Source organism: Vanellus vanellus (assembly GCF_965231255.1).
Source record: "Vanellus vanellus genome assembly, chromosome: 8".
NCBI lineage: Eukaryota > Metazoa > Chordata > Aves > Charadriiformes > Charadriidae > Vanellus > Vanellus vanellus.
The window spans coordinates 18,202,131-18,217,108 of NC_138913.1; the positions used below are offsets into that span (position 1 = coordinate 18,202,131).

The 14,978-nt window shown below is 37.0% G+C and overlaps 1 protein-coding gene across 1 annotated transcript in view; it reads left to right on the forward strand.

The window, feature by feature from the left end:
- The first annotated feature begins 6,166 nt into the window (after positions 1-6,166).
- TFDP2 (transcription factor Dp-2) overlaps positions 6,167-14,978 on the forward strand; it is a 43,782-nt gene continuing 34,970 nt past the window's right edge. Inside the window, exons 1-2 of the mRNA XM_082487335.1 lie at positions 6,167-6,322; positions 11,223-11,289. Coding sequence (XP_082343461.1) covers positions 6,308-6,322; positions 11,223-11,289 — 82 coding nt within the window. The 5' untranslated portion in view covers positions 6,167-6,307. The remainder of the gene's footprint in view (positions 6,323-11,222; positions 11,290-14,978) is intronic.

Genomic DNA, 14,978 nt, shown 5'->3' on the forward strand with positions numbered 1-14,978 from the left:
CTAGAAAAATCCCCTTTTGCCTATGTACTGAATTATAACTAAAGTATGAAATTTTTTGTAACCTTTACCCTTCCGTGAATACTGGCATGATCTTCAATCCATGCAAGAGTAGAGTTAATAATGGCTTTAAACTAGAACAAAGCTGCTAGCAAATTATAAGGAAAATGTAGGACATGGTTATTACTAAGTCTCTCTCCATCATCAAGTTCTCTATCCCTATATAACTTGATTATCTTTAATCAAATCCAAATGTAAAATTATCTACAGTTCATTGGATGTTAAAATTCTTCCAGCTGTGGGGTGTAGACAAAAGTGTATCTCAACAGGATGGTTAAACTGTTCCATGTATTTGTCAATGTACTGATAACTCTGGAAAAAAATCTTAACATTAACACTCATTACAAGACCAGATTAATATCTAGAGCATTCTCTGATGTATCATACAGTATATGAGTAGCAAGAAGCTTGTTTGAAGTCTCAGTAGTCAAAAAGATGCTCTTGTCAGCTGAGCTTACTTGAAAGAAGAGCTGGTATATTCTTGGCAATGCACAAAGTCTGTCTTACAAGATATTTTACAGTCATATAGATCACTAATTTTTTTCTCAAATGTCAATCTGTTGCCAAAATGAAATTTCTTAAGGCAAAAATATGTTTGTGAAAATACAGTATGCTCTTTACTCTGAAAGGAAGCTGCGCCTGCCTCTTTCCACTGAAGGAGCAGACTCCCAAATGTTGTGCCCTGCATAGTAGTCAGCTGGGGAAAAAACCCTGGGCTAGAAACCTAGTTAGAGAACAAAAGATGAGCTTATAGAATAGATTGTCTACTTAAAAGAACTGCAGCTAAATTTCTGTTAATTCTAAATGTATCTGTGCTGCTAGAAGTAAGTTGTCTGTAAAATTCAAAAGGAAATTTTAGATGATCTTACTTTAAGTGCTGCATGACTGTTATCCACTGTTCTGATGTCAAGCCCTACGTACTTTATCTTGAATGACAGTAAGCTGGTTTGGGGAATTAAAAGAGCCTTCAAAGGTTCAAGTACTCGGGAATTATTCCTCGTTTAATGTAACGTCCTCCTTGTTTGAGCAGTAAGGGACACACATCATCTCACTGATGTTGAAATAAGCCGAGTGCTGCTCCTGTTCTTAGACCTGTTCTCAGTCCTGTTCTTAGTTTACCGCTAGTACTTGTATGACATTGGGCATGCCTAAGAGCATGCCTAAGAAACCGAGTCTCTTGAGGGAAGGAATATCTAGTTCCAGGTTGATGGGATTTGGGTCTCAGCAGTGCCAGGACTGGACAAGCAGTAGAACTTGAGGCTTAGCAGCACAATTAAGTGCATGGAGACTTTGGGCACTTTCATCTAGGGGAGAGTTTGATTACAGCTTTGGATTTTGTGTTGTGTAGTGTTGTCACGTGTTCATCCACTCAGACCTGTTTTCATCCCTGGGATTCCAGATATTCAGTAGCCTCCATCAGCAGTGCTTTTGCTCATCATGTTATAATGTGTATAACAGTGAGAGTAAATAAAGCGCGTAGTGGAAGTAATGGGGATGTTGCGTTTGGGATCAAGTCCGACAGTATTGAAAGGGATCTGATTCATTTGTTGCCTCAATATATGCTGCATGAGGTTTATAAAGGGAGATTTCCGTGATGTGCTTTTAATAAACCACACGAAATGTTGGTTGTTTGTTATATAGCTTAAGTGCTACAGTTTATTCTAAATGAACTTGCATGTAGGCCTTGTATGTTTTTCCAGGTTCTTTGTACTGTGTAAGCTTGAATCATAATTACTGTTGTTGCTGGGAAATGTTGGTTAATTTGTTCTGATGATATATTGGGATTTTGCTCAATCACAGTAACTTAGGAGAACCTGATCAATTGTAGGTACTTACTGGGTTTTGTTCCTTCCAATTTCTTTTGTGTCAGCTGGTTCCCACAAACTACAATATCTTCACTTTCAAATTAGGTTCAGGTAGTTATATCTTCCGTTTGAAGCAGTCATGCTCATTTCGGTTTTGTATCATGTAGTAGTGAAAACTTCTGTACTTTGGGTTCATAGGTTGTAGTGTTTTAAGTAATGTAAAAACGATTAAACAATGAAGCTTTTAAACTCACTACTCTTCTTGAGAAATATTATTTAATTTGTTAAAAACTCCTCATATCATTTAGCAGTCAAAGTCATTTCGATTTCCTTTGTTCAGTCTCTCTAATCACCTTGTCTGTTATCTAGTAGGGCTTTTTTGAAGGCATACAGTTGTTCACAGTAAAAGCTGGAAAAATAAGTTGTAGTACCTACCTGCAAGACCTTCATCACACACATCATGGTGGGAGTTGCTTTTAAATGTTTCCTAAGAGCTACTTTCTAATATTATATACAAAATACAGATTAGTGTGATAACTGAAGGTGGTGACTTATTTGCCACTCTCTGTGTGCGACTCATTGAATACACCCCTTGGTTGGCTTATTGAAGTTCTTTGTTAAGTGACAAGCTGGATGTTATATGGACATGGGTGTCTTTTGCAGTTTGTAGGCCAAGTTTATTTCTTGTATATGAATAAAGGATAAAACTGAGACTAAGTCATCTGAAGAGGATTCAGGAAAAAAGTTGACAAATCAATGGAATCTTCTTATAGAGATGCAAAATCTGTAATTTAAATTTCAGAAATTTGATAACAAAGTTGTATTTCTGTTTCTTGGGGTACCAAGAAATTAATCTGGCTAGTACGTACAGATATTTTCACTAAAATTGGTCCATTTTTATCTCAGTTGCTTCAAAAAGGAGTTGGATATTGAAATGCTTTTTAGGAACAAGATGGGGAAACACTTCTTGGGAGCGGGTGGATTTCTGATAAGTACTCCGTAATTTTGAAATTTTACTGGTCTGAAAACTGAAACACAATGAAGCAACATATGTATAACAGGTGGTCTAATCCATGTAGATGCTGTGCATAAATTAGTGGTTTAAAACTGAGCTTGTACTGATTAATAGGGAATCTTTTGTTACTGCTGTCTTCTGAAATCAGCCTTGTAGTACTGTAGGTTGAAAGTTAGTACCACGGAGAGGGAGGTGAAGAATGTAAGCTAATTTCTAGTGGAAGGGCTGGCTTTATACAGTTTTCTTTTTCTTGAAACTGATGACATTTTCTTTCCTCTTAGCTGGCCCAGTTACTTGGAATAATTTTCACTTTGCAACACTCTTAATCAAGTAAATGAAAAAAAACCTTCCTTGGTGATGATAAAAATCATTTTAGTATACTAAAATATCTCTACAGTTTTTCTGTGTTCCATGAAGACTTTTCATCGTAATAATTTAGATAACTGTCTTCGGTTGTCTTAATTTGTAGGTGTTTAATACTGATATAATACTTATATAAATGACACTTCCTGTGGTGAAGTGAAGTGGCATCTGGGACCAGGGAGAATTTTTGTGTGGTGCTCATCTACATGAAGGTGTGATATGTGAAGTGCTGATCAGAATTTGAGAAAGCCAAAGAAAACCAGAATAAGTTTGGTAAAGCTTAATTTTCAGGGGCAGAAAATAAACTGTTATGGTAAGGGGCTTTATTCTTTTCTACTATTAGGTTTTACCCAGTATGTGTATCTTAAAGGGATAATTTAAAAATAAGACTGTGGACCATAGAAAATAAACCTATGAAGGAATATAATATTCTTCTGCAGATAACTGTTTTCTGGTTTGCATTGTTTCTTGTACCAGGATTCAGCTTCAGTATCACTGAAATTTCAAATAGATCTGGCTTTTCACTTGTAACGAGAATAGGTACAGATAAACACTCTTGTACTGCTTTGTTGTAACTAGATCTTGATTATCTGGGCTTCTGTAAATTTAATGCCCAAACTGGCTTTTTAATGTCATTGGCATAAGTAATTAGGCAACATATGTTCTATAAGAAACTACACCTCAAAGTTTACAAAGTCAGACAGTTCGGCTGGGTCACTGTACTGTACAATATTTGGCCAAAAGGCGAAATTATGGGAGTGGATTATAAACCAAGGCTTGGATTATGAAGGGACAACCTTAATTCAAATAAAGCAATCTTTGTGTCTCATGTGCTTTGCGCTCTAAACCTGTCTTTATGCAGCTTCATTTCAGTAGAAACCAGCTGAAGAACAAAAAGGTTGAGTTTTATATTTCTCTGTCTGTGTGGTGCAAGCTGTCAAACAGCAATTGGGAATGAAGAGAATCTCCATTTTGAGGCCATCTGTGTAGGTTCTTTTGTCTGAACCTGACAAGAGGTCATGGCAGATGGTGGGGTCACAAAGTCTGGCTTCTCGAGCTTGACAAAATGTGTTCATAAAGCTGGAAGAATACCAACTGTTCGTACTGGCTGAAGACCATTGTGGCAAAGGACTGTAATAGTTTATGGACAATACCTTCTGGATCACTAAGCTTGACAGCAAATAACTTGTCGAAGATGAAACTAGTTTGCTTATCTGTAAACGGGTTAAAGCTGCTTAGCAAATGTGTTCTTAACTATGTTTTATTTGAGTAAATTACTTGTAAAGCCTCTTAAAGCAAGAGAGGGAGGTCAAACTGCATCATAAATTTTGGCCAGAGCTCCAGATGATTTATTTGGAGAGTGTGTGGAAGGAGGAGGAAGGTGGAAAAAGAAAAGGCACATAGATCATAGTTTTCAGATGCAGTGCAAGGATTCAGTATTTGCTCTTTGCTATGACCACTGTGGCTTCATGGTTTTTCTGTGGCTCTTTGAGTTTCAGGATTGCTGCAGAGATCCAGTAGCCTCTTTCCCCAGGGTGTGAAGATGTCTCTCCATAATGTCCTCTCTGAAGGCACACAAAAATGCTTCTTATTTTCTTGGATGTTTTGTCGTGAAACTAAAACTTTCAAGTTTTCCTGGGAGAATGTCTTAGTAGACAGAATTGTGTGGTATGCACGTGCTGGAGTAGCTGCTTGGTTATGGCTATGATAAATTGAGGCACTAAGGAAGATGAATACAACTCATTCAACAGGAAACGGAGAACACCTCTGAGTTGAATAAAATGTTTTCCCACTAACTCTAATAACAGTTTAATCAATATGATGCCAGAATAAGCCAAGAAATCTATAGAAACATCCTAGAATTTAAAATTCTTCTGGATTGTCCAAAACCAATAATGCAGTGATGGTAGAGTTCTCCATTAGCTATGCACACTACTGAAACAATTTTTGGCGCTTTTCTAGAAGAGAAGTGAAGGCACTGACTGTTCTCAAACTTTGCATAGGTTAAAATACAGGGGAAATAGCTTGAATTGCACTCTGCTTTTGTATATGGTGAGCTCTGCTGAAGATGGTCGTGACTCATATTTCGTAACTGGTTTAGGCATCTTCCAAAAGATTTTGCTGAATTAATTCCACGCTTGAAAGTGTGAACCGTTCTCCCTCTCATATTATTGCATCCAAGTGCAATTCAGATGTCTTTTGTAGTCCGTTTTTTAACAGCAAGTAGTACTTATAAAGTACTTTTGAAGTACTTAAAAGCTTTGTCAGGTTAATTCTATCTTTAAAATTACTTGTGCTGCCAGCATTGATTTGTAACTTTTTTTCTTCTGTTTTCTGTAAGATTTCTGGAAGCTTTGATTTAAAAAAGAAGTCACTAAGTATTTTTCAGTATACCAAAATATTTGTCTTTTCCTGGGATTCTAATATTATAATTCTAATTACATAGGGTTAATAAAAGAGCCTGAAAATATTAAAAAGATGAGTTTGAACTGGAATGTTTTTTTCTTGGATGTTTCCTGAAAGTACTTAATGTTTGCTGTGTATATACATTTTGTAGCATTTCCTACTTTTTATCAAGATCTTTGGATGTCTGCAGTGATGGAATTAGAAGCTTTCTCTGTTGTTGGAGGCTAAAGATATGATGGAGCAAATTAATTCACTTCCAGTTTTTAGAGTCAAACTGCATTAGATGCAAATGAATGCATGGTTTTAATTACAAGACTTCAGTAATGGCATGATATGCTTTGCTAGCACATAAATATAGTTAGGCCTCTATGTAAGTTGGGCCTTTATATATAAGATTGCATCTCTGCCTTTTCCAAGCAATGTACATTTCTAGTATCCGTGCAGGACCTTCTATTGTGGTGATTGATTTTATCAAAAGGTAAAAAAAAATAATAAAATCTTTCCTCTGGAGATGCATGGTTTCAGCTAGAGAGGTAACTGAAAATATATTTTAACTAAGATATTTTATTAACTTTCTTACAGGATGTTCATTTTAAAGATTCTGTGAAGATGAAAAGGGATATCTTATGGTTTTACGGAATATAAAGCAATATTGTCTGACATGACGGCAAAAAATGTAAGTATAATTCTACAACATGTATTTTTATATTGGCACGTTGCCAGTCACTTCTGGCTTTCAGAATTTGAAGGTCTTTGTGTTTGATTTCTTGTATTTGTCCATACAAGAAATCAAACACAAAGGCCTTCAAATTCAAAAATCTTCGTTGATTTTTGTATACCACAAATGTGTACCGCATCATCTTCTGCAGTATGTTGATAAATTTAAACTGGTTAGAAGCTCTTTAAGGATGTGGAATTTACTCAGCTATGGGTCAGGTTGATAACTGGGGCAATTCTATGCTGTTTCCTTATTGATCCTTATGGCTCCCTTCCAACTTGAGATATGTTATGATTCCTCTAACATTGTTTCAGACTTATCAGAGCGCTTCTTATTTTGTTGAAGTGTCTCACCTTTGCAGCAGAGTAAAATTCTTCTACTGAGTCTGAGTCTCAAAACTCAAGAAAGAACAGAAAGACGGCATATTTCTTTACTAATGTCAGTACACTCTTAGTTTCTAGAAGACTGAGGGCCTTTCTGTTTCTTTGTCTGCCCCATTAACAAGCCTGTAGCGTAGTGTTTAGAGGCTCTATATTTGACTCCCCTATCCTGAGTTCTGAGGAAATTTATGAAATGTTGAACATCCTGACCTTAATTTTCTGCCTTATTAGCTATGCTTCCCAAGGTAGACAATTTGTATAGAGAACAGTTCTGATTAAGCTTGGTGGTCAGTGAGTTGAGTATGACTTTGGGCCCTGGGCCAAAAGTTGACTGCAGTCTAATTAAACCTGAACAGGTTAAGGAACTAACATGACTAAAGAAGTACCCCACAGTAAAAGTGCGGGTAGCCCTAGGATGGATCTCTCTTCAGTAACTGCAAAAGCTTTTGTGCATATTTGGTTAGATTGGTGCCAAGGGCATCGTTTGGTTAAATTAATTAATTCTCAAGTCTTGGAAATTTCTTTTCTCCTGGCTTTATTAATAATTTCATTTGATGTGTAGTTTCAGGTAAGGCTTTCAGATGTCTTATGTCTGACTGATTCAAGCTTACTAAGCCAGAAAATAAATTGATGTGTATATGCAAAGCCCTTTGAGTTACTTATTTCATAGGCCATATTCAACCATAGTATAAATAAGTAATTCTACTGATGTGTGTGGAACAGCTGCACAAATCCAAATTGTATGTGGTTTTGACCTTTTGTTCAATGCAGTCAAAGGATAAATACTAATGCCAATAAAATCCATGGAGTGTTGTGTGATAGACTCATAGAGGGACATAGGTTGTAAAGGATTTCAGGAGCCATCTACTCTGGTGCTTTGTGCAAAACTCTTTGACACTTGAATTCAGAACCCAGTTTCTTGGTACTTTGTTCAGGACCACTCAGGGCTTTGGGTTTTGAAAACCTCCAAAGACAGACATGACATTCAGTCTGGGTAACCTACTCTTGTGCTGAGTATAGAAATATGTTTTCCTTGTTCACTTTAACACAAGGCTATAGTTATTTTATAGAATAAATATTTTATTAGTTTGAAATTTTGCAGATTAAACTATGCCAACCTAGTTATTTAGCTGATGTTTATGGGTTTATTTTTAAAAAGAAAACAGCCAGCTAATGGATTCCCTACTCATTTACAACTCCTACATGATGTAATCGGGATTAATTCTAGGGCAAAGAGAACAAAATCTTTTCAGGTTAATGGGAAAGTTAACTTCTGTAAGGAAAGGGAAGGATTGCAGGCAGCGACTTGCTACCTAAACAGTATGTCAAGCAGTGGAGAAGGCTGATAATCTACAAGAACAGCTCGTGACAGTTTGCCCCTTCCAAGACTCTGGTTGTGATCCTTTTTTTTCTTTCCCCTCGTCCCATTTGGAAACTTCTTATTCAGCTACTAGGAGAGCGGAAAAAAAATTGATGAAAATATTTAATAGGATGCTAAGGCCTGCCAAGTGCTTGCTTCATCTTACTTCATGGCTGGATTCATCTTGCTGCAGATGGACAGAAGCAGGAGTCCAGCTCCTGCTGTACCCAGTAATCCAGACAACTCTGTGGCAGTATTCTAAAGCAGAAATATCACACAAGGCGTACAAGAAGTAATAAATGATACTTATGTAAGCGTTGGATTGTTTGCTGGTTTCAGCTTAGGAGTGGTTAAACAACAAGATTCCCAAAAGCAGTAGGTCGTACAGTCTCCAGATAACAACATGGCCTGGGACCTCTCTGACATTGAAATGGAATACCATAAAGTTCTCATTTTGCTGCAGTATTGTAGTATTGCATCACACTTTGCTTCTTGTGAAGACTTAGTTATGATAATTCTCCTGTAAAAGAAATTCCTTTACATCTGCCACGCTTCTCATTTAAGTTCTCATGAAATTCAAGTTTGTTTTCAGTCTCTTCTAGATTTAGATACAAAGATTATAAAATTGAGAGAAGTGCTCCTGTTCATTGGATGCTCTTTATAAATGTGTTAGTAGGACCATCATCATGAAGATACATATTTCTATGCAAACTAAAATTCTGCTGTAATTTTGTATCATTTGGATCACTGAAGTACAGGATACACAAAAAAAAGGACTCAAGTACTTTGTTACATTTCCTTAAATATTGAACCAGTTAAACAATCTAAATCTTTTAGAGAATTAAATGTAAATATTTGAATTTTCGTAATGGCTGGAGAGTCATCTTGAGCTGACAGTACATATGTATATCATCTTCAGTGTTTAATTGAAGCACCGGTATGAATCAATAGGGAAATGTACAGTTGTAAATCTAGAGCTGAAGGTTCAATTGTGAACAAATTGCAGTGCTGTCTTTGAAGATGTTCATGGGAACTGTAATTCTTATCCTTTCTCTTGGAACGAGTTAAGGCCCTTATTTATAACACTTGATATTTATCCCTGTGGCTCCCCTGTTTGTTCTCTGAATTAAAATTTTCTCCTATTTGTGTTCTTCTATTTCTTGCAGAGGCAGGGGTCCTAGGGAGAAGCTGATACTGTTATTTATTGTGCAAAGGCAGCAGTAGTATGATCCAAGAGCGCTGGCTCTTCGTCTTGGCTTTGCAGTCGTAATGCCCTTTCAATGCTATATGCTATGCAATTTACTGACCTTTCCGACCTCTGTTTTAAAGATCTCCTCAAGAATAGATTTTCAGTGTAAGGAACCCTAACATCAGCTTGCCTTGCTGCCGAAGCACCTGGGGGCAAGAATACTAGAATGCTGCTCTTTTCTGTATGGACCTGCTACCAAAACGCAACAGGAGACCTTTTGCGTTTGGTTTTGTCTTCCTCATCTTTCCCCTGCTCAAATCCAGGCGTTCCTGTTCGGTCCTCCCCAGCCCTGCTGCATTGCCTCTGCACCGCTGCCACCTGCGGGGGGAAAAGGGAAAACGGAGAGGAAAAAATGAGATAGACTTGCTCTGTTTCGAAAGTCAAGTCTGGTGATACCGTAGTCTGCAACAACCAAAGTACTCGATTCCCCTTTGGAAATAGCATATGACCATCTAGTTGGGTGTGATAGGGAAGAGCAAGTCTGATACAGGCAACATTTGAGATAAAATGATGAACTTTATTGAGCATCTCTATGGGCCTGCTTACAGAAGCACATAACTTAGCTCATTTAGGCAATATTTTATGATCAGGGTAGTGCAGCAACAGCTAATGTTTGTGTCTTGCTCCTGATGGTGAAAAAAATGTTAATAGAAGTAGTTTCAAAAGAGTCTGTTACAATGCTGCATGCAGATTTTCCCCTTCAAAAAGTACTTGCTGAATATAAGTTCTCTAGCAGAACCAAGTGATTGAATGCTTGTAATAGGTATTTTTTGTTCTTGTGTAGTCTATTTTAGTGTTATGTTAGTACCATTTAATTTGCCTGCAGCCAAATGATCCTGATTTGATATGATTAAAACCCTACAAGCGGCCCTAGCATATGTTCCATTATTACTCTATACATCTGTAAAATAAAGCAAATATTTGATCCTTGATTGAATGATTGGTTTTTCTTAATTTGATACCTGAACCCTTTGTCCAAATTATTTACGGAAGTACTCAAATTTTATATTTTAAAAAGATATTTTGTAGTATTTAGTTTAATTGCCTACTGTTCCAATGGAGCTCAATCCCACAATGCTTATCCCAGCTTCTGTCTTTGAAGCAAAACAAAATGCTTTGTTGAACAGGGGTTACTAAGGTGGTGCAACATAATGCTCTGAAACTGCAGAATTCCATATCATTGTTTGCTCTTCGTGGGCCCATCCCTTGTTAGCTGGGATCTGAGGGACTTTCCTCCTCTTCTCTCCCTCGTCCAGGAACAGTGATCTTGCATATTTCTATACAAGCTCCCCCTTTCTATGCTTTCTGTACATGCCAAAATCTGAGATGCACCATTCTGTTTATAATTTAAGTTGTAAGTCTCATATAAGTTATATGTCTCTGGTAACTTACCCTCAGGGGAAATCAGTTTATCTCTGAAAACTGGGGAATGTATTTAAAATGCATCAAGAGTCACATCCCCTCAGGCCTCCCCTGTAGTCCGTGTAGCTTAGTGCTGACAATACTGGACATCAGGCAGATTTCTGCTGTGTTATTGGTGGCAGCTGCTCTGTTTGACTTGGAGGGGACAGTGACTTACACCATAATAATCAGAATGTGCCGCTTGGGTCACGTACAGTAGAGTATAAAAATATTTAGGGTTTTTTTTAGGTAAGAACTTACTTAAAATTAGAGTTTGCCTTCATATATACACAGTAAATGTATTGGATCCTTTGCTTTGAATTTCATGCTCTTGTTAGACTTTACTATCCATAGGATTATGATGTTTCAAAAATGCAGAGCAGATTACTTTCATAATACTGTTAGTTGCATACTAGAAAACATAGAAAGGTAGATCATATTTTAAGACTTCCAAAATGTTTTGTTCAGGTTGGTGTGACTTCCACAAATGGAGATTTGAAAGGATTTATAGATCAGAACCAGAGTCCAACAAAAGGTAAGAGAATTCTATTTGTATACATAGAAAAGAAGCATACATTAAGACTTGTTTCTCTCTTATGTTTACTAAATTATTATTGTTGCTGATTTCACTGCATATGGTTGGTTCAGTTTTGGGAGACTCGGAATTTAAATGTTCAAAATTTATTTCATACATCCACACTGATAGATGTTTTGTTACTGACGTGCAAGTGTTGCTCATCTTCAGGTTTTCAGAGGGGAAAAGAGAGTATAGTAAAAATAATTAGAGGATAAAATAAGTCGTTTTTTCTTTCTTTGATGGTAAACAATGTGCCGAATTTCCTGATTTCCACTCCACCCTTAAAGTTCACAGACTCTTTTGTCATCCAAATGGGAGAGGTTAAGCATGACTTCATGGTCAGTGATATCTTGTGGTACTTTTATAAGCATTCTAGACAATTTACAAGAATAATTGTATTTTGTCCTATCCTGTTTCATCTTAGCGTTTCTAGATTAATCACTTTTGACTCTAAACCAGTGTGTTGGCAGTCAGAACAGCGACATGATTCCAATAAAATAAAACTGTAGCCCTTTATCAGTATTAGAAAACTTGAGGATTTACAATTCAGGAAACACTTCAATCAACCTTACTGAGGAAATACTGGGTTGCTGTTAAGCACTGCAATAAATAAATGCATCGGCTAGATGGAAGAATGATTTTTGGCTCATCAAGACAGTTTAGGTGCATCAGACTTCAGAGTCTGAAAAAATGAAAGAGTCTAAACAGACAATGTCTAGAGCTACAGTATCTTCCTAGTTTTCTGAATTATGCAGTACATTACAGATTCATTTTAGGCCTTTGAGAATTAATTTATAGTGCACAGGTGAGGTAATTGCCCTTTGTGTTTCATTATTTTGTGATTGTGTCGTGATACTAGGGAAAAAGATTAAAATAAGTGCAACATTTTCAAATAATTTCTGTGAGACAAGCAATTGATTTATTCAGAGAATAACTGACTTCAAAAACATTATAAAGAAGTATAGGATACTACTGTTAGCAGTAATATCTCAGTCATCCCGATCCCAGTCTTTGTTAGATTTTGCTTCTGGAATGATAGATGTATTATTTACCTCCATTCTTCTATATTTTCTAAAATGTTATGCTCTAATGATTTTTTTTCTTTTTAACCTTGAGGTATAATTAAAAATCACTGACATCTCTGTTGAGATATAACTTCTTGTTCACACTGGCTTGGAGAATCAAATATTCCATAAAAGCTGGGAAAACTTGCATGCCAGTATCTGAGCTGTCTCTTACTTTCAGTCTGAAGTATCCTTTACTTCTTCTGGCATGTCCAATGTTGAACCCTGGAAGTTGAGGGGTGAAGACACTCCAAACAGGCATTCAGATCCACTATCTCTTAACACGACTTTGTGAACTTCCCCATGAATACAGTTTTTATTGGTTTATCCATTATTTAAGTTTAACTCATTTACTATAGTAAAAATAAAGGCAATTTATTGCTACATGTCCGTTCATAATGTGCCTTCACAGTATTCTTAGACTGAAGCATGATGAATTTATATGTTCAAGAGTGAAAGAGAGAGGCCATTTGCTCAAATAAGGACCTTCTTGAAAGCATCAGATTCCACGTGCTAGAAATTTATGTTTTGAAAAGTTGCATTCATTTCTTTTCTTTCCAAAAAGATAATTTGTGGTGTGTGTTTACTTGTTGTCTGCCTCTAGCACAAGCATACTAATTGAGTACCAATATTGCATTAAAGGAACACTATTCATATTCCAGTGCTGAGCCATGAGCACATAGAAAATTCCTTGCAAATTGTATTTAGCTTCCTTTTTTTTGATGAACTTTTATCTTTTACTATACTATGGAATCTATTATGTAATCTTGGTTTCACTGGGTTTAATTTCGAAAAATGCTGGACTGTTCTAGGTAAACCTGCTGCTCTGCCACTTTGCCTCGTAACAGTGGACTGCAGCCTGGATCTTTGAGGATGCTGCTTCAAACTTCAGGACAATGTCTTAAAACACTTAACTGAATCAGCTATTGCTCTTTCAGTACTCATGTAGCTGCAGTCTCATTCTGTAGCAGTAGCACCACTAGATAGAGTTATGTAGGGGAAGTTCTCTGGCTTTTCACACTAAAAATGCATAATCAAAATAGCTCACTTGACCCTTGTGCTCTAAAATTGCTTTCCCTGCTTTTTTTCTGGTCAGAGCCTTAACTTTCAAAATCTCTTTGTCCCTGAGTTTTTCCCCAGAACCCTCTGAAGCAGTTACTCTGTTGCTGCTGTTGCTGTGTGTGTTTGGTCAGGCTCCATTTATCTTTCCCACCATGACCTGTAGTGTCCATGCACAACCTTGTGATATTTTCCAGGTTTATTTTGCTACAGGAGGAGTTAATGCTCACAGACTACTTAGGTATTGCAATCTAATCTGTAAGTCTTAAAGTACTGCTCTGTCACTTCTGCTGATTTTTAAATCTGAATTACTGTTCCTAAATAGGTTGACAGGTTGTTTGGTTTGTTTGGGGTTTCGGTTTTCTTATTGCTTGCTTGTTTCTTGTGCTTGTTAGTGAATACTGTGCTCTTCTTGCTGTAGCTTTTTTGATTCAAGCTTCTTAGAATACTTTCAGTATTTTTTTCTCCCTTGTATAGATGATATCTGGGAAAAAGAAGCGTTTCTAGTACCCGGTGTATCTAAAAGCAGTACAGATTTCCTGAGGAATTTGATGTTTTAAATGTGATGATTGCAGAATCAAAGTACATACATCCAAATTTGTAGTCCTCATAAAAAGATTTACTGCCTAATTCTGAAAGGAACTAGATTTTTCTTTCTAGGTGTGCTTAGAAGAAATATTACAGTGCTCAGCAGAGCATTAACTCAGAATGTTGTTCACTTTGTTTAGTGAACAATTCCCGTTCAACAGACAATTTACTTTCCTATGCTTTTTGCCTTTAACTCATAGGCAACAGGCTCTTTGGGCTAAAGGATCTCCATTTGGAGTTTATTTCCTCTGCTTGAAATGAAAAGTCATTGGATCTGAGAGGGAATGCCACATGTGGGTGGCTCTTGACTAATGGCCAGGGTACTCGCCTAATGCCAGGGACCACTTGTGGCAAGGATAGTCATTGGGTAAAGTATTTTAAGTAGTCCACACAGCAGTCTGGATATCTCCTTTCTGAAAGTTGTTTTCACTCATGTTTAACTCGGTCTTTGACGTAGTAGGTTCTTACTGTTACAGCCAAAATTGTTCGGCTATGGCAAGCTGGGCTGACTATGCTTCATGTCCTTATCTGAAAGTGCCTGGCAGACTTACTGACTAAAATTATTCCTGTAGGAGACCTGCATTTTAATTCTCCCAGACAGAAAAAATTGGCCCTGGTTCTCGTTCTTTAGTGAATGAATACTCTTGGGTTACTGAATGCAAAAGGGATGCTTCCTCTCAGGTTTTGGAGAACAGAGGTGATTGTTGCTGTTCTTAGTCTTGGGGTTAGACCTGTGCATGTGTGTTTGGTATTCTTGTAGTGTCTTATCATGGATTGTGCCTGTTGGGAGAAACTCCTGGTATGCTCCATGCTAATAAGACCGACAAACTCTGGAGTGTAGGCAGAACTTTGGTGCCTAATAAAGTTAAGTGACAACAACTAAAATACTCCATTATTTAGGCAAAATCTTGGTTTAAGTGGCAAGATGTCTTTGTG